The 12,005-nt window shown below is 34.4% G+C and overlaps 1 protein-coding gene across 1 annotated transcript; it reads right to left on the bottom strand.

The window, feature by feature from the left end:
• Nucleotides 1-3,921: 3,921 nt before the first annotated feature.
• On the bottom strand, nucleotides 3,922-7,165 carry LOC127934093 (CUB and zona pellucida-like domain-containing protein 1). The gene is made up of 8 exons (XM_052531268.1): nucleotides 7,083-7,165; nucleotides 6,774-6,917; nucleotides 6,635-6,690; nucleotides 6,060-6,238; nucleotides 5,569-5,969; nucleotides 5,357-5,453; nucleotides 4,328-4,511; nucleotides 3,922-4,239 (listed from the first exon to the last, which is right to left on the bottom strand). Exons 1-8 carry the CDS (start codon nucleotides 7,163-7,165, stop codon nucleotides 4,091-4,093), a joined length of 1,293 nt encoding a protein of 430 aa, XP_052387228.1. The 3' UTR covers nucleotides 3,922-4,090.
• Between the last annotated feature and the right edge of the window lie 4,840 nt (nucleotides 7,166-12,005).

Genomic DNA, 12,005 nt, shown 5'->3' with positions numbered 1-12,005 from the left:
ATATACACATGACCACTCATAAAATAGTCAAATAGTCAGATAAAAGTCCAATTATAATAAAACTATTCTATCCATATTTGTCTGTACGCTTTTTAATATTTTTCTTAATTCATCCACTATCTTAAATACTTCAATGACCTTCTAAATAAATTAATTGCATCTGTTTAAAGAAATACTGGATAAAAGTCCAACAATTTTTTTTTTTTCGCACATTCATTATATTTTTTATATATTTCTCAAATACTTCACTATCTTGAATTTTTTCTATGATATTTGTTAAATATTTTATCCATACTTTTTGTGTATTATCTATGGACATTTTTCCCTGCTCCTATATTATCTTGAAGTCATTTTTTTTATTATTTTTTATTTTTTCAAACTCAAAGTTTATGATACCTAAATACATTAACTAATGTTAATAAATCAAACCTTATTGTAAAGTTTGTCAGCAAAGTTTGCTGTAGTAAGTGCATAATGTAGAGAATACAACAGAAATGGTCTTTAATAAATCCAACTGGTACAAGAGGATAACAAGAACAATAGTACACTGTAAAAAAATTGCCGTAGTTTCTACGGCAAAATTTTTACAGAATATTACTGTTTTACAAGATGTAGCTGTAATTCGCAATGCATTATTGGTCAAATAAGCTTTTTCAGTTGTTAAAAGTATATTTCCATGTCAACTGCAATTCATTTAAAATAAGCAGGTGTTGTCACTGTAGCTCCTGCTTTTTACAGTAACTTACTGTAGTGTGGCATTATGGGATTGCGCGCATCATTCAAATCTGAAATCCAGCTGACTGGAGCAAGGCAAGAATGATTGAAGATTAGAGGCTTTATTCATAATTCCTGGTAAATTAACTTAATTTTCCTTAAGAAATATATCCTTTTATATTTATTTAAGTTAAGATATAAGCAATGTCATGTCACAATAGCCTCCTATCATGACATTTGATTTAGACCATGGTAACTTCTGTGCAGTAAACTGGAAATTGCTATCATAGCATAGTTAGTTTTTCTCATTTTGGCAGTTAAATTTTCTTATTAAGAGCATTTAAAGTAGTGTTTACCTAACTTTTAATGTAAAGCCCAATGCGAACGATTGTCATACTATTATCTATCAAACTATTATCTATCAAAATAACTGACGAACAGCAAATTATGTGAAATTTCATTTGTTTATACAGTATGTGCTCAACTGTCCCATATTGATGTGGTGCCTTACTATAATTAGTAACTACATGTAAATGAGTAAGTGTGTATACTACTGTAGTTGTAGTCGACATTAAAGCTCGTCTGAGTCATTTTGTAAGTGAAAGACATATTTAAATGCCCAACTGGACAAGTTAGTCTGATTCAAATTTGAGTGAATAATAAACACACAAACAAAAAAACAAAGGAAGCATCGAAACGCGAGACTGATTCTCATTATATTAACATTAAGTTACATTTAATATCAAAACAAGCTTAATGGCACACATAAACTCATGAGACAAAAAAAAAAAAAAAAAACATGAGGTAAATGTTCAACTGTTGAGTTTATTTCTAACATATTATATGATATAAGTAGCATAACAAGTGAGCTGTTTTGCTGAGTATCACGATTGCAAATCCATAGTTCAATAAACAATTAGTTAACAAGTAACTTACCTTTTAAGACACAATATTGACTGTTGTTTCAATGAGAATAGCTTTTACAGCTTTTTTTGCCAGTAAAATCCTGTAAATTCTACAGTAAATTTTTACAGTGTAAAGCACACAAATCACAAAAAATACCAATGACAGAGAACAATGAACACAAAAATCGGGGTTTAAATGTCTGGTTAAACAAGGAAACTACATGAACAACAGGCAAACACTAGGTCAACAGTTAAAAGAAACAAGAACAGAACAGAGCAGAACGTGACAAATGTGTTACTCAAATACCGATGCATAAAAGCTGGGTTTGGCTGTTTGATTGATTATTCTTTAGTAGGACTCAAAATGAAAACAAAGCCATTTTGTTTCTCTTCTAGGCTAGAGAAAACCACAAGTATGTTGTTTGATACCTGCTACATTTCTGCAGCTCTATTGAATGCTGTTGATGTTTTGGATAATTAAGGGTGTGCATCTTGATGGATGACATTGATCATGTGTTTCATTTTGGAAACAAGTTTCAATGTGAAACAGTGACTTGATGAAACATTAAGGGAGATTTTTCAAATTCAGGGATTCTTGGGGGTAAAAACTCCAAAAACTTATTGTGCATGTAGAAATGTTATATTTTTAACAAGTATTGGATTGAATATGGATGGAAGTGACAGCACAGCATAGCAAAAAAACAGTCATCAGAAAAAAATAAAATAAATAAAAAATAATAGTTATCTTGCAATAAACACATGAACATGCTGGATGAAACCGAGGCATTATATTTCTCTGATAGTTAAAACAAAAGCTTTTGCGTGGCATTTTAAAAAGGCTAATGCCTGCTTAGTCTCAACCTGGGAGAAAAAAAAAACTTTTTGCAATAATTAATCTGAGTACTATTTATACTTTGTACCTTTTCCCAGGACACAGATTGAATCGAATGTTTTCTTATTGTGTATTTAAGGATCTGAAGGCCTTTATTGCAAACTGGCTTTCTCTTTCTCGTATTGACCTGTACTGTCCCATGGGGATTGATCAAATAACAAAAGTATCTTTAGGTAGCCACCTGGAGCAGTTATTTATAAATCGTTTTCCTTGCCTGGGTGGTATATGACACATTTCATATGACACAGCCTTTTTTCTTTAACAAGCTATTGTGAGTCTTTATTTAAAAGGTAGCTCAAAATATAAGCATTGTTCAATCCTTTATATGTATGGTGGACAAAACTCATGCTCATGATGTTGAACAACCAAACGTCTCTCAATAGTCAAACAAATGTGGTTATTTTTGAATGTTATGATGGTTCTTATGTTTTGCATTGTCTCTATAACCTTTCATGGAGACGTTTTCACTACTATTTGAATGAATTGATTGTTTTGCATGTCTGGTTCTGTGAGACTATATCTCGTTTTCGTACTTGCCTATATTATGTATACTCTGAAATGGCTTTAAAATGTGAATCAGAATAACATAATTTGAACAAAACTAACTGTACCCATGATGAATTAAAAAAAAATAATTAATGAACAAAGTAAAAAACAGTAACACTAGTTTAAAAGAATTAGGCATCAGATTTCACTGTTAATAAACAACATACACATATAATATAAAAGCATATTAACCAACATATAAAACTGCAAAAACAACAACAACAAGAGAAGACAAGAGACAAGAGACTTCTGTGCAGTTTTGTTAAGTAATGAATGACACAAATGAACTGAATTGAATTGGTTGTCTTCTGATTCACTGAAACAGTTTAAAGGGGGGGGGGGGTGCTCGTTTTCACTCAATATTTTTCTTTGGTAATCTGTGCAGGGTTGTCTTGCCCTGGCAATCAAAAACAAACTCCTTTTGTGACATTTCGCGACGCTCTCGCTCTGATCAGTGAAGTCTGTTGTGCTCTCATTGCTCAAACCGGAAGGAGTATTTTTGGAACAGAAAATAGCCCTTGATGCCTTCAGTGTGACTCTACAATTTTCATAGTCATGAAAATAAAGAAAACTCTTTGAATGAGAAGGTGTGTCCAAACTTTTGGTCTGTGCTGTGTGTGTGTGTGTGTGTGTGTGTGTGTGTGTGTGTGTGTGTGTGTGTGTGTGTGTGTGTGTGTGTGTGTGTGTGTGTGTATATATATATATATATATATATATATATATATATATATATATATATATATATATATATATATATATATATATATATATATATAAAGTTTTAGTTAATTGTTAGTTAATTGTGCAAACTGTTCCCAAATCTAAAGTGTGATGGCTGATATAGTCCCAATCTTTTTTTAACTCATATTACTTTACTGAAAATAATAATAAGATAAGGACAATACACACATTGTCCAGGGATTCCCATCACAACTTTTGAAAGCACACTGGTAGTTTTGTTAATTTTCTGTTTTCACAGGAAAAATGAAGCATTATGCTTTGAAAAAAAAAAAAAAAAAATCAGCTGACATGACTAAAACTCATGTGATGGCACAGGTTTGTATCCCATCCTTTGCCCTCTGACTCGGTAGACGATCACTCCACACACCATGGTAACTGTTGCCACGAGACAAAGAGCGATGACGACGAGGTTTAGATTCAGTCCCGGGCTTACGGTGGCCTCTGAAATGTGAGTCAAATTTGAAACGGTTAGCACCATTTGTTCAGTACGGTTATCTGCTCCGTAAGCTGAATGAATGAGATGTCTTACGTGATGCCCTCCTCTTTAGCCGCAGGGGCCCCTGGGAGATGAAGTGACTGCTGGTCTGGATGGGAGCCTCTCTTTTGTGTTGGTGGTGGGACGGTGGAGCGACTGTGCTGTTGACACAGCCCTGAGAGCAGCGGGTGTTGGGATTGTTGGCCTGGCATATGATGATTGAGCAGCTGATGAACACCTAGAGAGGGAAGAGAGGAAGACAAAAAGGCAGAAGGCAGGGTTAAACAGAAATATTTCTATTTTATTTTACTTGTAGATATGTGCTGTATTCTCTAATGGAGTTTATATCAGAGTGTATGTGAAACCTCGCTTTCAGAAAAACGTTTAAAACGTTATGGGGGCCATGGGGCAACCAAAGATTTGTTGTAAAATGTTCCATTCTCAATAAAAATAAAATGTGTTGTCTTTTCAAAATTTCAGTTCTTACTAATGCATCGCCCTCGCACTTATATGAAACATTGTGCCCAGATAATTAACTAATTAATCAATCAACATCAAAAATGTGGGGTTTGCAATTTCTTTTTAAGAAATTAATATTTTTATTGGGCAAAGACACTTTATATTGTTTAATGTGACAGTAAAGATTTCTATTTTAAATAGATGCTGTTCTTTTGACATACAGCAAGAATGTTTTACATTTTTTTATTATTATTTCCACATAGAGTTTTCAACACTGATAATAAGCAATGTTCTTTGAGCTGCAAATCAGCATATTAGATTGATTTCTGAAGATCATGTGACACTGAAGACTGGAGAAATGATGCTGAAAATACAGCTTTGCATCACAGGAATAAACTTTATTTTAAAGTATATTCTAAAAGAATACAGATATTTTAAATTAATAATATTTTGCAATAAATAGTAAATTCAGCCTTCCTTTAGCATTATTCCATCACCATTATTAAGAGACTTAAACCTTACTGATCCCAAATTGTAGTGTGTATCTGTGTCTCTCTCTCTCTGTGTGTGTGTATGTTTGTGTGTGTATGTGTGTGTCTGGACTAAATGCGAATCTAACCTTACCTGGTCATGGAATTCAATGAATTTGAAGGCCTCCATTTCAAACTGGACATATTGTTGGTGGCTTGAGAAAAACTGAACAGTTTCATCCACGTTGCATCTGAAATACGGAAAAGCACTTGATTCATTTGTGACAAACTGATAAGACAAGTGTAACGTGTAATATTGGCATGAGTAAAAAGTGTAAATGATCAATAAAGTTTGTAGAATCTCACCCGTTCTTTATGATGGGATAGGAGATTGGGTAATTGGGATTATCGTAAGGTGTAGCCACACAGGACTCAAGGAAGATCTCAGTGTTTAGGACTGGAGTGACAGGCTCGATCTTCATGTAGATCTTATCGCCCACGTCGTACTCAAGCGGGTAAGATTCTGAGCCTCTGCTGGTGTGGAAATTTTCCGAAACATAAAACTCAAACTGATAGTTGAATGTGCCAAAACCTTTTTCTGAGATGATGACTGGTGGTCTGTGAGTATCAAACTCCAGTGTAACGTTGGTTCTTTTCTGGTACTTGCACAGAATTTCAATTTCTAGCTTATTCTTTCTGGTTATAATGTCCCTGGGATCATCGAATGTAATGATTTTATTCTTGAAGATGAGTTCATTATTGTTCTCCTACGAAGAAACAGAAGTTGTGAAATAGTTTAGCTCTGGAATTCACAGGATCTGATTTTGATTGTAAATGTTCATTATAAAACAGCTCACTTCAATCTGAGTACCACATTCATTTAGAAGTGTGTTGGTGAACACGTAGGTACTGTTGGTGTAAACCTGACAAGACGGATTTATCAGTCTCAAATGGTCACCATGGAGGTTTTTGATGGAGGATCTCTCAATTGTCACTGACATTGAGTTTTGAGTGCAGGTTACATGTGTCACCGGTCCTGAAAATAATATTAATAACATGCAAATGTACAAATTTCATTCAAGCAAGAAAAAAAAAAACAGCAACAAATGAGCGGAAAAACAAATGTGTAGTACAAGATGAGTCAACAATTCTTGTGGTCAGGTTTCACTAGTAGATATTGTACATTTTAAATGTGTTTATTAGTCAAAGGTTAATCAACATTTAGGTGCACACTATCATACAGAGGATAACAGACATGGTCTAAAAGCCACACAATGTCAATTTTGATTTCATATAATTCATTTAATTACCTATTTTTAATTCATTAGTTAATTTACTTCATGTCACACATGAATTCCATTATTATTGAGGTATGCATTATGGAAAAAAGGAATTAATTTAATAAATTAAATTGATAAACTGATTTACATACCTTCAGCATTCACCTTTGCAACAACGCATCTCATCTCAGACTGGTAAATATCAAACCTTAAAACAGAAAGGTGTTTCTCATAATTTGATTTTAAACTGGATAAAAAGAATAAAAAATTACATTTACTAAGTAAACATACCCGTATTGTCCTTCTGCGATGAAACAAAATGGAAAGTGTTGTCCATAGTTTTCTGCAGTTGGTGTCCAGTAGATCACATATTCCCCAGTGGTGGTTTTGTACTTTGTGCTGTTCAGTGGTCCACTAATGATGACATCAATGATTCTAGATGACAAAGAAAAAAAAAACACACAAAAAATAAAGCAAAAACATTGAGAAACTTTCAAAAATTTCTTTGCAATTACACAATGACAGTCCGGATTTTTTTTTATACCTAGAAAAAGATGCAAAAGCTTTCACTCTGATTTCAAGCTCTTCATTCACACGAGCCTGCAGGTGTTCTCCATGATGTGGTGTTGGGTGAAGGAACCGGGGTAGATATTCTCCCTCGGTGCAAGATGGTGCTGGACCATCAACTGAAAGTATGTATAGTATATATTTAATCAAACATATAGCATAATTTGAAAGCATACTTTACAAATGTTCCAAACACACCTTGAAGAGAAAACTGAAGGGGTATTTTGCTCAGTGTTAAAGCTGTTTCTGTTGCCGCAGTGGTTGTTGTTTGTATAACTGTGGGTATTGTGGTTGTAGTGAGTTCAGATGTGGTCTTAGTAGGTTCAGGTGTGGTTGTTGTAGGTGAAGTTATTTTAGTTGTTGTGGTATTTGTAGTTGTCTCTGTCGTTGTCAAAGGTGTTGTTGTGGTTGGTTTTGGTGACATATTGCTTGTCATCGGTGATGTAATGGTTGCTATAGGTGTTGTTGTGGTTTTTGTTGGGGACGTTGTGGTTCTCAGTGATGTAATGGTTGTTGTCGGTGATGTAGTGGTTATTGTAGTGGTTGTTGTTGGTAACATAGTGGTTGTAAGTGTTGTGGTTGTTGTTGTTAATGTAGTGGTTGTTGTAGGCGTTGTTGTGGTTGTTGTTGGTGAGGTAGTGGTTATTGTAGTTGTTGGTAACATAGTGGTTGTAAGTGTTGTGGTTGTTGCTGGTAATGTAGTGGTTGTTTTTGGCAACATAGTGGTTGTAAGTGTTGTGGTTGTTGCTGGTAATGTAGAGGTTGTCCTAGGTGACATAATGGTTGTTGAAGGGATTGTGGTTGTGGTTGTTATTGGTGATGTAGTGGTTATTGTAGTGGTTGTTTTTGGTAGCACAGTGGTTGTTGTAGGTGTTGAGGTTGTTGGTGGTGACATAGTTGTTGTCGTTGTGGTTGTTGAACGTGTTGTAGTGGTTGTAGGTGTTGTTGTACTAGTTGTTGTAGGCGTTTTTGAATGTGTTGTAGTTGTTGATGTACTAGTTGTTGTAGGCGTTGTTGAACGTGTTGTAGTGGTTGTTGTAGGTGTTGTTGTACTAGTTGTTGTAGGTGTTGTTGAACGTGTTGTAGTGGTTGTTGTAGGTGTGGTTGTACTAGTTGTTGTAGGTGTTGTTGAACGTGTTGTAGTGGTTGTTGTAGGTGTTGTACTAGTTGTTGTACGTGTTGTTGAACGTGTTGTAGTGTTTGTTGTAGGTGTTGTTGTACTAGTTGTTGTAGGTGTTGTTGAACGTGTTGTAGTGTTTGTTGTAGGTGTTGTTGAACGTGTTGTAATGTTTGTTGTAGGTGTTGTTGTACTAGTTGTTGTAGGTGTTGTTGAACGTGTTGTAATGTTTGTTGTAGGTGTTGTTGTACTAGTTGTTGTAGGTGTTGTTGAACGTGTTGTAATGTTTGTTGTAGGTGTTGTTGTACTAGTTGTTGTTGAACGTGTTGTAGTGTTTGTTGTTGAACGTGTTGTAGTGGTTGTTGTTGTACGAGTTGTTGTAGGTGTTGTTGAATGTGTTGCAGTGGTTGATGAACGTGTTGTAGAGGTTGTTGTAAGTGGGAATGCTTGAGGTGCAATAGCTGCAGTTGCATGATAATTAACAGCACGTCTGCTTCTGATGAAACTGATTGCATATATTTCCTTTGAAAGTTGGTTGGTGTAGGACAGAGTAATATTCTGAATGGGGAAATCCTCCAGCACCAGCTCAAATGAATAAACTCCAGGCACCCAGGTGTGCGAATATGATAGAGAGCAGTTATTCTACATTTAGAAGAAAATTAAAAAGTGTGAATGAAAAAATCAAAGATATGACTGAACTGAAATACTTATGACCCATGTCATACTATTTTCTCAGCGTACAGTACAGAATTTAATTTTTTATATAAACTTCAGTCATGGGCATAGAATTGTTTAGTAAATCGGGCAAAAGTGTAAACACAAACAGTAAGAACAACTCAAGACATTAAGTGATGAAATGGTTGCTCAAAGGTGTTTGTAGCAATCAAAAAATATTTTATCATTAATTTAAGCAATGGAAGTCTAAATCATCTAAATTGTGTTTTTCAATTGATTTGATAGATTACTGCATTTATGTTTGTCTATATATATTAAATACACTGAACATACTACCTTACTTACTACTTCTGAAATAAATTTAATATCCCTGCTTCAGTCATGCAGACATATTATTTTCTTCACCTGATCCAACGTAAAACCAGCAGGTTGGTTGCAGATTTCACATTCCTGGTTTTGTCCAAGTCCAAATCTACATCTGACATGGTCACCATCAGGATCAAAGGCTAAAATATTGTACCTCCTTGGACAGTTTTGAGGAACTCTGCAACAAAAAACAATACGGCAACATGAATGTAAACGTAGAATCCTATGACTTTATCATGTTGAATGTACATCATGATTAAACAAACAGATGAATAGAAGCTTCCATTAATTCTTATAAACAGCTGTTTGACCTAAAAAATGGTAGGGTGGTGGTTATTGGCGATCGGTTGGGCTCTGAGGTGTCTGATCTCACTCCAAGGTCAATGTAAGTGAGAAGACTCCATCCTCCAGAATTTGTGACTGTGTTGAAAATCCAGCAGCAACTGCTTTTGCTGTTGAAACATGCATGTCGACATTTTATATTTACATTTTGTTCAGATCTATATTTTTAGTGAATGTTCTTCTAAATATATTTACTTACATGAGCTGGAATGGGCTGTTGGTGGAAAGCATCTTTGTTATCACTCCCTCAGACTGACACCAGTTGTTGCCATTCGGACTCGAATCTACTTGACCAATCACAGTACTGACATCATTTCCACAGTCCCCAGAGCTGCACGGCCAGTAATCATACTCATAACAGGAATGGTAGGTCGTCTTGAAGCGAAGTTCCACCTGAAGAATTCAGTGGATTATGACTAAAATAAGTTCTAGCTGTCAAAATCTGCTATTAGGAAGTACAAATATTTTTGAATTATACAGCCAAAATGGATTTACAGTTTATATTTCTTACATGAGAGCTGACATGAGAAGTTTGGTGGTAAAGATATTGTTGAGTGTGGTTTATTATCTTATTCATTAATATTTACTTAGGATTTTATACACACAATTGGTAAATTGACTGTATTTTCTGACAAAAACTTTGCCAATTAACCATTGTTTTGGCTGAATTCTGCTATACCCATAATCCATTATAATATATATATATATATATGTGTGTGTGTGTGTGTGTGTGTGTGTGTATGTGTGTGTATGTGTGTGTGTGTGATTGGGTACATATGAGTACACACTAATACATTCTTCAGCTCTATTTAGTTCTTTGTTTGTTTGTTTAAAGAAGTTTTGTGATCAGCTTTTTTTTTAAGTGTCTTCAGTTTTGTCAGCCATATTCACATTTAACCCAAACAAAACAGTACTGACACACTGACACACTGACATAGTATAAAGAACTTGTTGCACAAAAATGTGCTTCATGTATCACATTTCTTGAAGTGGTAGTTCATTCAACTCTAATTAACTTTTAATAAGACTATTCAGGCATGCTTTATGAAGCATGTTGAATTAAATGAATGCACAAAGGTACAAACTGTCACTGGGGTGATACCCTTTAAAAAGTTTTACATTTGTTTCCTTATTTACCCCTAAATGGTACATATTAGTACCTTTATGTTACATATTCATACCTTTTGAAAAGGTACTGCCTGTTTGACAGCTTTTGTACCTTTTTCTGTGAGTGTAGAAACCAGTCTAACAACCGGTAAAAAAAAAAAAAACATGCCAAATGCATAAATGCATACATTTATAAATGTAATTCAAACAGTTAAAATTCAGGAGTTCTCACCTTGTATGATCCATCATGATTCCTTCTGGGGTGGAAAGTCATCGAGCCGCCAAAGAAGTGTGAGGCTGTTACTGTGGTGAAGAGCAGAAGCTCGGCCAAGAGCAGAGAGGTGAGAGACATCCTGATCAGAACTGATGTCTTCTGCATCTGGGAACAGGTTTCTTTATTGTATCTGATGGAGGAAATGACAGTCATGATTTCATCTGTCATGAATTCCAGAAAAGGAAACCACTGAATCATCTTGGTTTGATTATTGCTAAAAAATTACATTTTCTTTTCACATCTTTGTGGTCAGACACACAAACTTCAGTACGTTGATATAGCACATGCATACTGTATACAAGTGAAATATGTTAATATAGCATATACAAATATATGCACTTTATTTGCACTTTATTTTTATTATTTGCACAAACATTTAAATTGCATATGCAAAAGAATGCAACCACAAACGTGCATCTGTCTCTTTGGTTTTGTTTTAAAGAGGAGTCGCCATTTAAATTATAATTTTTTATTTCTTTGTTCAGAATATGAAAGATCTGTTGATCATGTCAAAAAAAAAAAAAAGGCTAAGGAGGACACATGACACCCTGAAAGAATGAACCAGTTGAGTTAGTTGAGCAAGTAAATTACCGTACAACTATAACTGATGCAACTTTATTGATCCGCAGCACATGTTTGTAGAGTTTGGACTCTGCTCATTATGTCAATCATCAGTTTAACATGTGGGTGAAATACTTGATTCTGACTGCAGTTCAAATCAGGATTATTATAGTTAACTAAAACTGAAAGTAAAACCATTTTACTTGCAATAAACATTGAATGAATTAAAACGCACACACACACACACACACACACACACACACACACACACACACACACACACACACACACACACACACACACACACATATATATATATATATATATAAAACTAAATAAAAACTTGAACTTCTTTTATTTTAGCTATTTGCCAAGGAAACATTTCTTAAATAAAAAAAAATATGTTTAAATAAATGTTACTTAAATGTAACTATTTGTGAAATTTACTAGCAATTTCTGATTGAAAATAGTTATACTAAATCACTGTAATATATTTGTAATACTGTAATCACTT

Source organism: Carassius gibelio, chromosome A18, assembly GCF_023724105.1.
Source record: "Carassius gibelio isolate Cgi1373 ecotype wild population from Czech Republic chromosome A18, carGib1.2-hapl.c, whole genome shotgun sequence".
Lineage (NCBI taxonomy): Eukaryota > Metazoa > Chordata > Actinopteri > Cypriniformes > Cyprinidae > Carassius > Carassius gibelio.
Note: the sequence above shows the minus strand (reverse complement) of the source record. Positions and strands in the feature narration are given on the sequence as shown.

Excerpts from the sequence above, each read along its gene's own strand:
- LOC127934093 (XM_052531268.1), bottom strand. The coding sequence starts at position 7,165 with ATGGTCCAGCACCATCTTGCACCGAGGGAGAATATCTACCCCGGTTCC. Across the intron at positions 6,691-6,773 it reads ATCGCAGAAGGACAATACGG|GTTTGATATTTACCAGTCTG; the intron begins GTATGTTTACTT and ends TTCTGTTTTAAG. Across the intron at positions 4,240-4,327 it reads GCTAAAGAGGAGGGCATCAC|AGGCCACCGTAAGCCCGGGA; the intron begins GTAAGACATCTC and ends CTCACATTTCAG.